The 18,829-nt window shown below is 38.5% G+C and overlaps 1 protein-coding gene across 4 annotated transcripts in view; it reads left to right on the forward strand.

The window, feature by feature from the left end:
• Positions 1-18,829, forward strand: part of LOC150099849 (glypican-6-like) — a 331,314-nt gene that overhangs the window by 40,038 nt on the left and 272,447 nt on the right. For 3 of the 4 annotated variants that reach the window (XM_090404105.1, XM_090404103.1, XM_090404106.1), the window contains exon 2: positions 8,258-8,413. The exons of the other annotated variant lie outside the window; for it this stretch is intronic. In XM_090404105.1, coding sequence (XP_090260231.1) covers positions 8,258-8,413 — 156 coding nt within the window. The remainder of the gene's footprint in view (positions 1-8,257; positions 8,414-18,829) is intronic. 4 annotated transcript variants of the gene reach the window in all.

Below are 18,829 nucleotides of genomic sequence, written 5' to 3' on the forward strand. Positions count from 1 at the left end.
TTATCATATAGTCCTCTCAATCTAAATATTTACTGAATACCCAAATATGAATTGATGAAAACACAGACTAATAAGAAAATAATAGTATTTATTAACTTATTTGCTGATATTTTGCTGGTATTATATCCAGCATCTTTAGAATACAAAAACAATTTGTCACAGTATACGAAACAACAATAATCTGGTATAACAGTGGGACTAGTTTAAACAATTGCAATGGACAACACAAAGACTAAAGTCTTAATTAGGCACTGTCTATGATGGGGAGAAATAAACAGAGAGAAGCAGGTATCAATTAGGTCGGGGTCTTTAACGCATGGCCACCTGTGGCCCACAGAGCTCTTTGCCGTAGCCTGCCGGCCATTTTGAAAAAATAACTACTTAACATTAAGACGCGATTAAATAAAAAATAATTTCAATGAAGCCCACTGGCCACTAAGCTTTTTTTTTTTTTTTTTTTTTTTAAATGTTGGGCCCATACACAGGAGGGTGTTTGGTCAACCTATAGTACATTAGTACCTTGTATGGGTGGTGGGTTGGGAAAGGAGGAATTTGTTTACATTTGATTTGAATGACTTTAAATTGTATTCATTGGGAAACACAGCAGGTGGGAGACTGTTCCACAGTGCAGCAGTTGCAGGGATGAAAGAAGAGGAAAAGAAATTTGTTCTGTTTGTTTCTAGGTGTACTGTGAAGGGATGTTGTGCAGCAGCTGCTTGTGTTCCAATGAGCTTAGTACTGAGCGGGGGAATTATTGATGTTATTTCGGATGAGCATTTCCCATGGAAATATTTGTAGAATATACTTACTGCAGGGACCAAATGTCTGTGTGAAAGTGGGGGGGAGAGAGTTGGTAAGGGATGGATCATTGATAAGTCTAATTGCCCTCCTCTGTATTGAGTCGAGCATTTTGAAAGAGCTTTTAGAGGGTCCCACCCCATATGTGGGAGCAGTATTCAATAGTTGGGAAGATTTGTGACGTATAATGTTAGTAGCTGTTCAGGGGTGAAGTAATGTCTTGAGTGGAAGAGAAATCCTAGTTTTTTTGAGGCTAAGGATGTAACGTTTGAGATATGTTTGTGTCAGGAGAGGTTTGATGTGAGGAGTGAGATCTCAGGATGTCTGGAAATTTGGATATCGTCGAAAAGGATACTGGGAAAAAGTTGTTCTTTTTTATGGGAAATAGTACAGAACTGGGTTTTGTTGGCGTTGAAATTTATGAGGTTATCTGAACCCCATTGTAGGATGGCTTGGAGATCGGAGTTGAGGGTGGTGGTGGTTGATGTTCTATAGGATGAGGTGAGTTGTGTAGGGTAAGGCTTATCAAATGCAAGCGAGGAGTGTAGTGCTGTCATCTGCAAAACTGTGTATTGGGTTGGAGGTCAATTGCAGTAGGTCATTGATGTACAGCAGGAACAGATTTGGTGAGAGGACAGAACCTTGTGGGACCTCAGCATTAATCGAGTGGTGTGAGGATAGGGAGCCATCCATCATTACACACAGTGTGCATCCAGACAGAAAACTAGCAGTCCACCTAAAGAAGTCCTGGGTCTGACCGAATGATGGTAGTTTGCCTAGTAGGCCTTTGTGCCAGACCCGGTCAAAGGCTTTGGAGATATCTAGTGCAACCACTTGAGATTCACCAAACCTCTCCATAGCATTTGTCCAGAGATGGGTGACGTATGTGAGTAGATCTCCTGTTGATCTACTCCTGACAGAATCCATACTGGCAGTCATTTATTTGGTGAGTGTTTTCAAGATAGTGTAGGAGGTGGGAATTGATGATTTTTTCCATTATCTTTGACAGGACTGAGATAAGCGAGATAGGGCGGTAATTGAATGGCAGTGACTTTTCACCCTTCTTGGGAATGGACTGAATATAGGCCAATTTCCAGTTTGTGGGATAGATTCCAGTGGAGTAGGAAAGTGTATATATATATATATATATATATATATATATATATAGGTGACATAGGATAGGGGTCAGTTCTGGAGCGCAATTTTTCAAAACAATTGGGGGAATGCCATCGGGGCCAGGAGACTCTTTTTTGTGTCTAATTGGGACAGTATTTTTCTGATTTCATCCTGGCAAAAGGATATAGGGGGTGCATTATGTTGGGTGTCTGGAATGGTTGCGGGACATCGTCAGTTATGCATGCATTTGAAGCAAAGTATGAGGCCCAGAAGATTGGCTTTTTCTGTGGGTGATGAGGCAGTAGAGCCATCAAGGGTGTGATAGGGGTGTGAATAGTGTTGGACAGAAGTTGCGGCCATTTATTTGCTTTGGCAAGAGACCAAAAGGCTCGGCTGCCATTTGGACAGGCTGCTAGTTTCCTGCTTTTTATTCTTTCGAACTCTGTTTTGGAAGTGTTGATTGTTTTTTTGCATCTATTACGGGCTTCAGTGTAAGCTTTGAGGGAGGATGAGGTTCTTGATTTCAGCCAGTTGTGGTATGTCTGGTGTTTCATCTCTACAGCCTTGGCACATCCTTTGGAGAACCAGGATTTTGTTAGGGAATGGCAGTTCAGAGTGTTGTGTGGAATGTACGTATTCATGCCGGTGAGGATTACTTTGGTAATAAGCTCGGTGCATATGTTTGGGTTGGAAGGCCGGAAGCAATAGTCCAACCATGGGAATGGGGCATAGAAGTTGCGGAGGCTGTCCCACTTGGCACTGTTATAGTGCCAAAGTGGGACAGCCCCTTGTATCCCATACAACTACTCTTCTTTGGGAGTGTCTGTGTAAACATTGTTGCATGGGGGAGGAGATGAGCACTAGGTTGTGATTAGAATTGCCCAGGGGGGGGGGTTCACTACTTTCACTGCGTATTTGGAGGGGTCATTGGTGAGGAAGAGATCTAGGGTGTTTGGGGAGTGGTTTGGGTTATCTGGTATTGTGGTTGGCACCTGGACAAGTTGTGTAAGGTGTAAGCTGTACTGCGGTATTTCGAATTGTAAGATGCTTTCCAGATTCACAAGGAATGCTGTGCATTTGATATTTTACATAAAATCCTATAAAAATAAATATTAAATAGTCATGCTTCTTCAGCCATCCACCAGTGCCAAGCGGTACTTAAGTACTAGTACTAACGTCGCAGGTAGATGGCTGAAGCAGTAGTTCATTCGAGTGAGCTGTCTAGTGCCTTCCAGATACATCTCGAAGGTTCTCGATACTTCGTTATTTTCATATAAATGCAAGAGGATCTCATTCACAGTCAGTCGTAAACAGTGTGATATTTGTGTATAAATGCATGCAGGTTCGTCTTGTCAGCCATAGCCTATTGTGGTTTTATATTGCCAGACTGTTTTCATTATTGTGAGACATATTCAGTGGATGATAACCGTTACATGGCCATTTTGGATCCTTTTTTGGGTTCACCTTCCATCACTATGGTGTCTACGAATAAAAAGTGTAAATCAATTGATTCAGTTGGGTTTTTAATGAAAAGTGGACCGATTTGTACTTTTTTGTGCCGATCGATGATAAGTCAGTGTGTTTAATTTGTCGTGAGTCAGTGTCAGTATCAAAAGAATACAATATAAAACGACACCATCAGACAAAGCATGTGTCCGATTTCAATCACCTTGAAGGACAGCTTCATGTAGACAAAGTGAACCGTTTCAAAATTGATTTAAAATGCTAGCAGGGAACTTTTAAAAGGCAGAGAGAAGAGAGCGAGTGTGCATCAAAATAAGTTATGTAATAGCTAAAAAAATTGCTAAAACATCAAAAGCCTTCTTGGATGGTGAGTTTGTGAAAAAGTGTCTCATCGCTGTTGGGGATATTCTGTGCCCAAATAATAAGGAAGTGTTTAAAAAACCGAGTTTGTCTGGGGTAACTGTAGCATGACGTATCGAAGAACTTGCCAATGACATTGAAAGAACTTTAAAAAAAACGGTTGTCCGAATTTACGTCATATTCACTTGCTTTAGATAAGAGCACAGATGTGAAGGATACAGCACAACTGGCTATCTTTGTCCGTGGCATTGATCAACAAAACAGAAGAACTGCTAGCGCTCGTACCTATGAAGGGAATGACGAAAGACACCGATATTCTTGAAGCTGCCAAGAAAACGCTCCAGCGTTTTGACCTCAGCTTAACCAACAGCGAGGGTGTAGTAACTGATGGTGCCTCTGCTATGGTTGGAAAGAATGAAGGGTTTGTTGCACTGCTATGGATAGAACCAGAACTAGAAGGAAAAGATTTAGTCTATTACCACTGTTTAATCCACCAGGAGAATTCGAAAACTATTGGATTTGAGAATGTCATGATAGTTATTGTGACTGTCTTCAACATTATTAGGGTAAGAGGATTGAATCATCGTCAATTCCAAGAGTTTTTGACCCAATAGTGCGAAGCAGATCATGGCGATGTGGTTTATTATAGTGATGTGCGTTGGTTGAGTAGAGGGAAGGTTCTTAATAGTCTTTGACTTCAGGAGCGAAATGCAGCAGTTCATGCAAACCAAGGGGAATCCGATTGCGGAATTTAATGATACGAAGTGGATGACAGACTTTGCCTTTGTGACCGACATCTCGTTGCATATGAATGACCTAAATACATGGCTACAATCCAAAGATCAACTGGTGCACACTTGTGGCCAAGCTGAAACTTTGGGAGGCACAACTCGTAAAAAAAGATGTAACTCATTTTCAGCTTCTCACTGAGTCCAACTGTTCATCTCTTGATGAATACACTATAAAATTAGCCATGTTGCAAAGTGAGTTCGAAGAGAGATTTAGTGATTTTCCTAACCAACAGTCTCCTTTAGATTTATTTTCAATGCCATTCAGTGTTGCTGCCGAAATGCCAGGCTTAGTACAATTGGAGCTGAACTCTAAAAAAAACTCTTCTTTGATTGAAAAATTATTCAATGTGCCCTTGCTTACATTTTACAAAGACTACATTTCTGAGGACACATTTTCTCTAATCCTTGCCGCCATGCTTTGAAGATGTGTGCTTTGTTAGGAAGCACATACTTATGTGAGCAGTTCTCCAGAATGAAGGATGTGAAGTCCAAAACAAGAACTCAGATTACGGACCAACACATCTTTAGAATACTGTGTGCATAGCGACTTCCAACATTGATGCCAACATCGACAAGTTGGTCAAGGAAAAACATTGCCAAGTTGCCCATTAACCTGACTCCTACCTATGCTCTTAAAGCTGAGTTTGTTTATTTTTATAGGATCTTATTCAAAGTATCAAATGCACAGCGTTCCTTGTGAATCTGGAATGCATCTTACAATTTTAAATACCGCAGTATAGCTTAGTGGCCCACGGGCTTCATAGAAATTTTTAATGTGGCCCGCACTGTCTGAAAGGTTGAAGACCCCTGAATTAGGTTTTAAGATGAAGGGATTTCGGAGACATCAATTAAGTCCCATCTATGTTGGGAAAAAAAAAAAACAGAGAAAGCAGGTATCAATTAGGTCTTAAGATGAATTGGGATTTTGGAGAGAGTCATCTTAAGACCTAATTAATACCTGCTTTCTCTGTCTGTTTTTTTTTCTTTCTTCAACATAGATGATGCCTAATGTAAGACTAGTCTTTGTGTTGCCCTTGCAGTTGTTTAAACTACTCCCATTGTTATACTGGATTGTTGTTTTTTTGCATACTGTGACAAACTGTTTTTGTGCTCTGAAGATGATGGATATAATACCAGCCAAAATATCAACAAATAAGTTAGTAACAGTATTATAATTATAAAGCAGTAGTTTTTTTTTTTTTTTTTTTAAACAAAACAAGCTTATATTTTTGGAGCAGTCTTAACCATAATCTTTTCTAAACACACCACCTGGCAACTCCTATTCATTGACAGAATTTTTTAGTTTCATATACTAAATGTTGTCAAATGAGACATGTTAGTGTCTAGTTTATGCATTATTCTGCTAAATTTTGTAGAAAGTAATTATCAGTGTATAACTGTGCCATTCAGTGGTAAAATTGATGGAAACTAAATTTGCTTAATTGTCAGCTACCTTTTAAACTGGAATTACAGGAATATCTTGTATAGCTCGGTTTTGAACAACGCGGGTTTTGGTCTAACGCGGTTTTTATTATTACATACACTAACATTGTCAACGCTGACCGGAGACTCCTGGGTGCCGCAAGTGACAGTCGAGAGCCACATTTATGCAGTAGTTATTCGATTGGCTCTCACGTAGACACGTTCTTTCCCCGCGGCATTTTATTATTTACGTTAATATTAGTATTTAATATTTTTTTATTATTTAAGTATGAGTGAAAAGAGACGAAACAAACAAGACACTGTTGGAGTAACAAAAAAAACACAAGTGGTTGACATTAGAGAAGAAACTTGAAATTATAAAATGTCACGAGAATGGCGCTTCGTTTGCTAAAATAGCACGTGAGAATTCAATGAATGAGTCATCTGTATGAACAGTTATTCAGAGCAAAGAAAAGATTAAACAACATGGAATGAGCACCGCTTCTTATATGTCAAAAGTGATCACGAGAAATCGATCTTCTACAATGGAAAATATGGAATGCCTTCTAATGATCTGGATTGAAGATTGTAATCAGAAAAAGATTCCTTTGAGTCAAATGATAATCCAGGCAAAAGCAACAAGTCTATATGACAAAATAAAAGAAAATGAAAGCGAAAATGAAGGAGGTACAACCAGTGAAACTTTTATAGCAAGTCGCAGGTGGTTCTACAGTTTCAAAAAGCGTATGGGCTCCATAACGTAAGAATCCAAGGTGAAAGCGCAAGTCCTGACACTAAAACTGCAGAATTATTTCCCAATGAATTGAAGGAGCTTATTGAGAAGGAAGGCTACACAGATGATCAAATTTTTAACACTGATGAGACTGGCTTGTTCTGGAAAAGAATGCCATCGCGCACATTTCTAGCAGAGAAAGAAAAAACACAAGCTAGGTATCAAGTGTCAAAAGACCGATTGGCACTTTTACTAGGAGGTAATGCATCAGGTGATTTAAAATTGAAGCCACTGCTAGTGTACAGAGCGGAAAACCCAAGAGCTCTTACTTTAAGGGCTTTACAAAGAACAATTTACTTGTTCATTGGTGTTCGAATAAAAAAAGCGTGGCTGACTCACTCACTTTTCGAAGACTGGTTTAAAACTTGTTTTTGCCCTGAAGTTAAAAGCTATTGTAAAAAGAATTCCTTTTAAAAATTTTCTGTTATTAGACCATGCACCAGGCCATCCAACTCTATTGACTTACTTAGATGAAAATGTCAAGATTCATTTTTTCCCTCCACACACAACATCAGTTCTGCAGCCAATCGATCAAGGCGTATCTCCACTTTCAAGGCTTGCTATTTAAGACGAACTTTTGCTCAAGCTATTAAAGCTGCAGCAGAAGAAGATTCTTGGACTTTGAGTGAATTTTGGAAGAAATTTAACATAAAAGATGCCATTCAAAATATTTATGAATCTTGGCAAGAGTCGACTCAAAGCAACATGAGAGCCATATGGCATAATATCTTGCTGCATTGTTCAAAGGACTTTGTTGCCTTTGCAACACAGAAAGAGGAAATCTCAACAGAAATTGTGCAGATGGGCAAAGATCTTGGTTTTACAAGTTTAGATTGTAACAATGTGAACGAATGTATTGATTCTCATTCAAATGGATGATGAAAGCCTTTTGGAGTTGGAACAACAACGAGCCTATGAAGCAGAAGAAGACGAAGATGACCCCACTGATGTCAGGGTTGAAGAATTTTCCCTTGCTGACCTTTCAACTTTTGTGAGAAAAATCGACAAAGCTTCCAACTTTCTCATAAATGCCAACCCGAATTTGGAAAGAAGCATCAAAGTGAGACAAAGTCTCAATAATGTCATCAAATGCTACAGAGATCTAGTACTTGAAGAGACAAAGAAGACAAGGATGGTTCAACGAACACTAAAAGACTACTTTAGTAAAAAGTAAATTACTGTATTCTAAAGTTGAAGCAATATTTGTTTTGTTTTCTACAACTTTTATATCAGATTAAAATTATTTTATTTGTTATTCAGTTAATAAAAATAACATTTTTTTTTTCATTTTTAGATTTTTATTATCCTAAATTTTTGTAATAAACAAATTAAATTGATAACCTTTATAAATAGACTTCGAACAACGCGGTTTTGCATAGCGCAGACTCTTCTTGGAACCAATTAACCGTGCTATACAAGGTATTCCTGTATATGTTTGGTATATTACTTTACATTTGTTCAAAAATATAATTTATGGTAAAGGCTAATTCACAGTTTTTATCTTTATTCCAAGGTTCTTTTATTTGTGGCAATAAAAATATATGCTGTACTTCAGGCATAGAAGAGCACAACCTAATGGTCTCCTCTAAATTGAAATTTAATCATTATCTTAGAAATATTCTCAGTGCTGTTTACGAAAGAATTGCATCACAGACTCAAGAATTTGATGGTATGTATTTAGTTAATGCCTTTTCTCCCATCCCACTGAAACTATTTCAGAAAAAAAAAATTGTTTCACCACTTTGTTTTATTATTATTACTATTTTCTTGACCTCAATAGAATACTACAAGACTCATCCTGAGAGGTTAATTCTAGTCAATATAAAAGTCTATCCTACCATTCCTTAAACTTTATTCACCATTTGCACTTTCACTATTCTCTCGGGCAATGCATTCCATGCTACTACCAATTTTCATGCAAAACACTTCTTACCATTCTACTCGCTACCTTTTGCAATGTTAGGGATGGTTCCTTGTTCTTTTTTGTGATTCCCACCCACAAAAGGTTATTAGTAAACCTATAACAAATTTGTACCGTGGATGGACTATGGATTTTTTTAAATCCATTTTATACGAGGGCTGTTCAATAAGTAATAAGACTAATTTTACTGTCACGAAACCACTCATCACAATATTAATTTCTGTGGAATAAAGAAATTTTGCTGTCTGTATTAACAAAAGAGGTTGATAGATGGCGTATACGGGCTGATGTGCCAGAGTGTCACGTGACTAAACGCAAGCTTGTTTCGGCGTGCCTACGAGCCGCGACCAGTCGTCGAAATGGAAGCGTCCTTGGAACAGCGTTATGCAATTAAATTTTGTGTGTGTTTTGCAAAAATCGGCATCGAACACTTTTAACATGATATGCGAAGCTTTCCACGATGAAGCAATGTTGAGGGCAAGTGTTTTTCACTGGCATAAAACTTTTAAGGAAGGAAGGCAAAATGTGGAAGATCTTGAACGTGAGGGAAGAACTTTAACTTCCATCACAGAGACAATGATCAACACAGCAGCGATTATCATCAAGGAGGATTGCAGAATTATAGTACGCCAGCTGCATGTTGTCCTGAATATTTCTGTGGGAAATGTTCAATCAATCATGGCTGAACATTTGGGACTGAAACGTGCTTGCGCCAAATGGATTCCCAAACTCTTGACACCAGAGCAAATGCAGCATCGAGTGGATGTGTGCACAGAATGGAAAGAAAGACTGGAACAAGAACTTCTTAAAACGCATCATTACAGCAGATGAAGCTTGGTTGTATCACTCTGACCCTACAATGAAACAACAAAGCAGTGAATGGGAGCATCTGTCTTCGCCTACCCCCAAGAAAGCAAAAACTGTAAAATCGGCAGGTAAAGTTATGACCATAATGTGTTTTGACTACGAAGGCATTGTTTACCAACACGCTGTAGAACCTTGGAATACCGTAAACGGCTCGTACTATGCGGATTTTACGGACAATGGTACAGCACGCCAAAAGGAAGCGTCCATTGCTGAAGAATGGCTTCTTATTGCACCACGATAATGCAAGGCCACTTATTGCTGGTGGTGTAGTGGACGTTTTGCAAAAGAACAACACAAATATCCTACCACACCCTCCATACAGTCCTGATCTCGCACCATGCGATTTCTGGCTGTTTCCTCAGCTCAAGAAACCACTAAGAGGCCGCCATTTCGAAAGTAACAAAGCATGTGTAAAAGCTGCGGGGGTGGTTTTGAAAGAACTCTGAAAAAACGGACTTTCATATGTGTTTAAAAAGTGGACGCAACGTTGGGACAAATGCAATGCATCTCACGGTAGTTACTTCGAAAAAGACCATGTAAATGATGACGATTAAAGGTAATCTGATTTCTGTATAAATATAGTCTTATAACTTATTGAACAGCCTCCGTATATGTTTTTTGAAATTTTTATTTTTACATAGTCCAGAAACCCTGTTCTAGAGACCAAACATAGAACTTTTTCAAGCGACTTCAGGCCACTAATAAGCAGGGGAGTGGTCTCACACTGGGTGATGAAATTCGTCTCCTGCCTGAAGGCAATCGCAAACAACAATGCCCACAGTGGGATTCTAATCCATGACCTGTTGATTGGAGAGTGGATATGCTTACCACTTGACCAACCTGGTTGGCATCGTTAATTCAATAATAATCCAGTGTTAATCTGATAATAACCTTTCAACAGCTTAAATGTCTCAATCATATTCCCCCCCCCTCCCCTCCCCAACACACACCCACTCGTGTCTTCCATCTACCATACTCTGCAATTTGTATGCCCTCATCTGTCCTCGTAATTAATTTTATACAGTATTGATATCATTTTTGTTGTCTATCTTTGTGTCTTCTCCAAGGTTATTTCACCCCCTTCAAATCCTGGGGATATCAGATTTCAGCGAAATCCAGACATGGTTTGATCAAAATTTTATACAGTGGGATCACCACTCCTTTATCTCCCATGGTCAATGTCCTCTTCAATATTGCAGTAATTCTCTGAGATGTTTTCACAACGTTTCATATATGTCCTCTGAGCTTCAAACATTGTAATTATCCCAAAGTGGTGGAAGCAAGATCCCTTGCTTCCACCACTTCTTCCAGTATAACTCCACCAAGCGGTTATGAAGCATCCCATCTGTGAATCCCAAATTTTAAAACCTTATATTTAGTTGCATTAAATTGATATAACCATTCATTTGCCCACCTTTTCATCTTATTCAAATCCTCTTGAATAGATAAAACATCAGCACTATTACAAATAACTCTCCCAAGCTTTACATCATCTGCAAACAACTGAATATCTCCCTGTGGTCCTGTGACAATAACAGTACTGAGCTCTGTGGAACTCCACTTGTAACCTTCATATTCCCTGATAATCTCCCACATACTTTGATATTCTTTATCAGAAAGCCAGTTACTAACACAGTCCACTAACCTAATATTCAAACCAATTTGTCATATGGCATTCTTTCAAATGCCTTTTTGTGTAATCCAAAAAAAAAAAAAGACAGTGTATGCCTTACTCTCATCCACCATTCTTGTTACTCTATTGCTCTACTGTAAAAGTCAACCAGATTACTAAAACAAAAGCACCCTTTAACAAATTCATACTAGTCTGCATAAATAATATTATCTTCACCTGCCCAATTCTTTATATAAGTTGTTACCAATTTCTCCAACTACAGGAGAAATACAAACTCATCCATAATTTGATACTTCCATTCTACCACCACCCTTAGTGACACTGCCTTACTCTTCTTCCATGCATCATGAACTTGCCCCATTGTAAGGTCTTCATTAAACAGCCAAGTTAATGGTGAGGTTAGTTCCATGGCACATCACCTTAAAAAATGTGGTGAAATTCCATCTAGATCCCCTGCCTTAGTGACATTTAGCATACTCAGTATTTGGAGTACATCTCCATCATTCACTTTAATACTTCATTACTCCTTAGCTCTGGGAATAAAGCTTATATCAGGATGGAACACTCAAATAAAAGGATCATTAAATATCTCATGTCATCTGCATTGGTCACCCAAGTCCCATTTCCATCCAGCAAGGTAATCTATTGACAATAGACAATTTCCCTTCTTACTCACCACATAGCAAAAAAAAAAAAAAAAAAAACCATTTGGGATTTCCCTTTGATTGGACTACTAGTCTTTTCTCATATTCTGCTTTTCCTCTCTTATCCTGAACCTTATATTCTTCATGCAACTGTTCTCTACCTCTTTCTTTATATATGCTGCCATAATCTCTTTTTCATCTACAATTCATATTTTTCCCCAGTCATCTATTTTGCTCTAAATTGCTTTAACTTCTTCACTCAAGGTATACAGTCTGCCATTGCTGTCAACAATTTTCTTTAAAGTATCTCTCACACACCATTAACTTCTCCCCTTCGAATTCTTTCATCCAGCCTACTACTGAAAGCTGGTTTCTAAGTGTATAATAGTTGCCTGCATTATGATTCCACATAAATTCTACCTGCCTTGATATTTTTATGAGCCTGTTCATCCTCCAAGTGAGAACTACATGGTCACTCTCCCAACTTGAGACAAGTATGACATATCAGTCTCTAATGCTGTGACCAAATCCAAAATTCTCTATCTTCATCTTCCCTTCATCACATTCTATCTAAGATAGTTGGCCATAAAGAAATCCAAATATTTAGTTCCTTTAGTACCACATACTGTCTCTTCCTGTGTATACATTGTTATAATTAAAGCCCTATAAAGATTATTCTTTGCACTTTTCAAACTAATTTAACCCTAATGAAATCCAAATATTTAGTTCTTTTAGTACCACATACTGCCTCCTCTATCCTGTGTGCATTGCTATGGTTGAAGTCCCTATAATGATCACTCTCTTTGCACTTTCCAGACTAATTTGTCTAAACATTTTGTGCTCATCAACATCTGTATTTCTATAGCAACATCCCACTAAATGTCTTGTCTTATAAATGTCTGAGTTATTTCCACTTAGATTCTCTATACTGAGAGGGAACAATTCATCTCTTATCATGAGTAACACTCCACCATGTGTACCTTTCCTATCTTGCTGAAATAGGTTATACTGTTAAATTTCTATCACTGTTACAACATCCTCCTCAGTTAACCAAGTTTTATGGATACCAACATTCTTTGGAGGTCAGTCAATGCCACAAACTCATTTTCTTTACTTCTAAGGCTCCTAGCATTTATATACAGAAAAACTAGTGCATTGCCACTATCCTTGTACTCATTATTACTAACCACATCCTCCACCCGACTGCAATATTGTGTACACTCTCATTTTTCAAGTCACTGTCCCCACATGAGGTTATCCCTGCTATGTTCTACCCTTGAATTCTGGTTACACACTCACTTGCCCAGAAAACAAGCATCTCCAAAGCATACAACCTTCTGCATTCATATTTAATCTACCTCTTGGATACAGCTGTCTTCTATCTTGATTTATATGCAGAAACCTATGTATGTGGACTTCATACATACTCATATGGACCTCATATGTACATATTCCAGACTAGTCTACTTACACATTCTCACTATTATCACTGCTCTGCTCCTATACTGTATATTATCATACCACGGCAACATGCTTACTGTCTTCTCTGTGACACATTTCTTCTGCACTATACCGGACATCAGTCTCAAATATTGCACTACACGATTCACATTTACTATCATCTCTGCTACATTTTCACCTCATTTCATTACCAGTGCCACAATGTCTTATTATATTTATCATCATCATCAAATTCCTGCCATGTACCCACAAGGGGTGTACAGGATATGATAGTACTACATGAAAAATTTACATCATTACTAACTTCCTATCTACAATTTTCCTCCAGATCAGTCTGTTACTTGTCAGAACTCCAACATTACCAGATCTTATATTTCTGTCTTCTAAGGCAATTTTTACTGCATCAATCCACCTATATCTTGGTCTTCCTCTGGGTCGTTTTCCTGCCAACCTGGCAGAGAACACTTGATTTGTCAATCTTTCCTCGCCAATTCTGTTTAAATGGCCATACCACCTGAGATTAGCTCTGCTAACGCATTCCTAGATGCTGACAATATCAAGTTCTTTCCTAATATCCTCATTTTTAATATGATGTTGCCATTGATGCCATCTGTTCATGCCTCTAATCTTTCTCAGGACTCTCATATCTGCGGTCTCTAGTTTTTGGTCAAGTGTTTCACTTCTGATCCAGCTCTCAGATTCATAAGTTAAAACTGGTTTGAACACTGTCTTGTATTTGGCTAATTTAGTGTTACGACTAATTTCTCTCTTATTCCATATGAATTTATTCAATTGACTTCCTACTATACTAGCTTTATTGTTCTAGTGGTAAGACTTATACGTTGGTTAGACATAACTGGTAATTAATTTACGGAATTAACAACGCATATAAAGTAAATTAATTAAAGATAACTTTAATGAATCACTTCTATATTTCGACAATGTCACATTGTCATCTTCAGGAACATAAAGATATGGTATGTGCACTACAGGAACTAACAAAGCAAATGAGGAAGAAATTAAGACACTAATTTTGTTCCTAAAGTCCTAATGGTGCCCTCTTGCGGGCTAATTTGGTAGTCTTGGCCGTTGGGCTGAAGTTCTCATAATGAAAGTCTCCCAAATTTGGGGCAGTTTCATGCACCCAAATTTGTTGAGGTTAGGAACGTTTTTTAGAGCTGCTGAAGATTCTTTGAATAATCTTTCGTATTTAAACCTGCTGCGATGGATTATTTTTGTCTTCTTCCAACGAATTTTATGGTGGGTATCTAAGGCATGGTCTGCCAGCGCAGAGCGGCTGTACTGGTGAAACCAGATGTAGTCTTGGTGTTCTGAAATCCTGATATTTGTTGTTCTGCCTGTTTGGCCAAAGTAGGACAATTTGCAGCTGCAAGGGACCTGGTATACACCAGGTAGGTCTAGGGGAAGTGGTTGGTCTTTGGTAGAGCGGATAAGGGATGCCAACTTTTTATATGGTCTGTAACAGGAAGTAAGGTCATATTTCTTGAGGATATTAGTTATTTTTTCAGAGGTGCCCTGGATGTAGGGGATAGTGATAGACTTGGTGTAGTCTTTATTGTTGAGGGGGGGAGGGGGGTTGTGGTTTTCAGGTTTTAGTATTTTTTGGATTTTTTTGGGGTTATAGCCATTGGCTAAGAAAGTGTTGAGGATGTGGTTTAGTTCCATAGTCAGGGCCTTGTCATCTGAGCAGATTAATTTTGCCCTGTTATATAGTGTTTTTATCACCCCATATTGTTGTGAGGGGGGGGGGTGGGATTACTGGTGAATGTATCTGCCAGTGTGGGTGGGTTTTCTGTAAACAGAGAAAACCAAAGATCCATCAAGCTGGCGGGTGATTAAAGTGTCTAGGAAGGGGAGGGTGTTGTTTTCCTCTTTTTCTAAGGTGAACTGGACTCTGGGATGTTGGTTGTTTAAGTGTGTTAGGAAGGAGTGGAGTGAGTCTGAGCCATGTGGCCAAATAGCAAACACATCATCCACATAACGAAGCCAAATAGTGGGTTTTTGTGGGGCGGAGTTTAAGGCTTTTTCTTCAAATGTCTCCATAAAGAAATTGGCCAAGGGTGGGGAAAGTGGTGAACCCATGGCTGTCCCCTCTATCTGTTTGTAGAACTTTCCTTGCCAAACGAAATAGCCTGAGTTCATTGTGAACTGAAATAGGGCTGAGATATCGGGATGAAACTTGGCTTGGATGAGCTCAAGGGTTTCTTTGAGTGGGACATTAGTGAATAGGGAGGAGACGTCAAAACTGACCATTATGTCAGTGTGTTGGAGTGTGAGGTTTTCTATACTGGCTTTAAAGTGGGCCGAGTTTTTTATGTGTGATGGTGTGTTGCCAGTGTAGTGTGTGAGCGTTTTGGATAAATATTTGGCTAATTTATATGTGGGGAAGTCAATGCCATCCACTATGGGACGTAATGGCACATTTTGTTTATGTATTTTTGGGAGTCCATATAATCGGGGGGGTCTAGAGTTATAAGGTTTAAGCTACAGCCTTTTTTTTTTAAGCTACAGTTTAAGGGACAGCCATGGGTTCACCACTTTCCCCACCCTTGGCCAATTTCTTTATGGAGACATTTGAAGAAAAAGCCTTAAACTCCGCCCCACAAAAACCCACTATTTGGCTTCGTTATGTGGATGATGTGTTTGCTATTTGGCCACATGGCTCAGACTCACTCCACTCCTTCCTAACACACTTAAACAACCAACATCCCAGAGTCCAGTTCACCTTAGAAAAAGAGGAAAACAACACTCTCCCCTTCCTAGACACTTTAATCACCCGCCAGCTTGATGGATCTTTGGTTTTCTCTGTTTACAGAAAACCCACCCACACTGGCAGATACATTCACCAGCAATTCCCCCCCCCCCCTCACAACAATATGGGGTGATAAAAACACTATATAACAGGGCAAAATTAATCTGCTCAGATGACAAGGCCCTGACTATGGAACTAAACCACATCCTCAACACTTTCTTAGCCAATGGCTATAACCCCAAAAAAATCCAAAAAATACTAAAACCTGAAAACCACGACCCCCCTCCCCCCCTCAACAATAAAGACTACACCAAGTTTATCACTATCCCCTACATCCAGGGCACCTCTGAAAAAATAACTAATATCCTCAAGAAATATGACCTTACTTCCTGTTACAGACCATATAAAAAGTTGGCATCCCTTATCCACTCTACCAAAGACCAACCACTTCCCCTAGACCTACCTGGTGTATACCAGGAGCTTTGCAGCTGCAAATTGTCCTACTTTGGCCAAACAGGCAGAACAACAAATATCAGGATTTCAGAACACCAAGACTACATCCGGTTTCACCAGTACAGCTGCTCTGGGCTGGCAGACCATGCCTTAGATACCCACCATAAAATTCGTTGGAAGAAGACAAAAATAATCCATCGCAGCAGGTTTAAATACGAAAGATTATTCAAAGAATCTTCAGCAGCTCTAAAAAACGTTCCTAACCTCAACAAATTTGGGTGCATGAAACTGCCCCAAATTTGGGAGACTTTCATTATGAGAACTTCAGCCCAACGGCCAAGACTACCAAATTAGCCCGCAAGAGGGCACCATTAGGACTTTAGGAACAAAATTAGTGTCTTAATTTCTTCCTCATTTGCTTTGTTAGTTCCTGTAGTGCACATACCATATCTTTATGTTCCTGAAGATGACAATGTGACATTGTCGAAATATAGAAGTGATTCATTAAAGTTATCTTTAATTAATTTACTTTATATGCGTTGTTAATTCCGTAAATTAATTACCAGTTATGACTAGCTTTATTGATTCTGTTGTCTATTTCCATATTTAATTTACCATCTTCATTAAAAATTGTGCCTAAGTAGCTGAAATGTTTTACTTGTTCCACAGGTTCTCCATTCACAATGCAATTGACATTTTCAACGATTCTGCCTATTTTCATTGCTTTTGACTTTTTATTGCTGACCTTCATACCATATCTATTACAACAGTTATTCAATTTAGTCAAGGAATCTTGCAGACTCATAGTGGATTTATTCATAAGTATAACATCGTCTGCATAAAGCAAAGAGCTGACATTAACATCTCCAATTTTGATATCATGTTCAATACCACTTTCCTTCATAATGTGATTCATATAGATAATGAATAACAGAGAGGATAATGTACATCCTTGTTTCACACCAGATTTAACATTAAACCATCTTCCTGTACTTCCTTCAATTCTAACTGCTGACTTACAACTCAAATAAAGACTAAGTATTACTTGATATAATGCCCCATTGACACCATATAACTGTAGCGTATTGAATAGCTTCTCTCTCTTGGCACTTTGTCATATGCCTTTTCCAAATCGACAAAACTTAAATACAGATCTTTGTTATATTCCCATGATTTCTCTACTATTTGTTGTAAAGTGAAGATCTGACACTGACAGCCTCTATTTCACCTGAATCCATCTTGTTCTTCAACAAGCTTTTCTTCCACAATTCTTCTTAACCATTTCTCAATCTGCATATATCTTACCAGGAACACTCAGTAGGGAAATACCTCTCTAATTCTAACATTCAGTTTTATTTCCCTTTTTTATATATGGTACTATGAGATTTCTACTTCAATGATTGGGAATTCGTCCCTCTGTCCAGGCCTTCTGAACTATGCAGTGCAGCCACTGCAAGACTTTTATACCATCATACTTCAGCATTTCTGGTCAAATATCCTCTACTCCTGCTGCCTTTCCACATTTTAAGCCTTTGATGGCTTTTTCTACTTCAAGTATGGATATGTATTCCTGACTGTATGCCTGTTGAGTGTTTTTTTTTACCGCTGTGCTATCACTGCTTGTTTCATTTAGCAATTTCTCGAAGTAATTACTCCATACTTCAAGGATATCTTTTTCTCCCGTTTTCATGTCACCTTTATCATCTTTAACTCGTTTTTCAGTACTCTTTCCTCCATTTCTAAGCTTCTTCAATAACCTCCAAAATATTTTGCCACCTTCTTGATATTTATTTTCTATGTCCTTGCCAAAGTCCTCCCATGACTTTTGTTTAGCTAGTTTTACACAGTGTTTAGCTTTCTTACATTTGTCACTGTATTCTCTAAGAGCACAAGCTGACTTATTTGCTAGGAACTTTTGATAGGCTTTCTTTTTTTCCTTCACTGCCTCTTTAACTTCCTGTGTGCACCATGGAGTTCTGATTTTTCTATCTTTGCAGTCAACCTCACCGCACAGCTTTCTGGCTGAATCAATTAAGGTTTTCTTCAAGGCTTGCCAGTGAATCTCTAAAGTTTGGTTCCTGTTCTCAAACTCTTTCATTTTTTCTTCAATAATCTTTGTGTATTTTAGTCTACAGTTCACATTTGAGAGCTGCTCAACTTTTATTCGCTTTAAAACTTTCTTACATGTTATTCTTTTCAATATGAAATTCAATTTTATACTGCTCAAGACTAAATACTGATGACTTCCAATTTCGAATCCTCTGTACAATCTGGTGTCCTGCACAAGGGAGAAAACATCACTATCAACAATAACATAGTCAATGAGACTTTTC

This window comes from Typopeltis vanoorti, chromosome 14, assembly GCF_054136105.1.
Source record: "Typopeltis vanoorti isolate ZY-2024b chromosome 14, IOZ_Tvanoo_1.0, whole genome shotgun sequence".
Classification (NCBI taxonomy): Eukaryota; Metazoa; Arthropoda; class Arachnida; order Uropygi; family Thelyphonidae; genus Typopeltis; species Typopeltis vanoorti.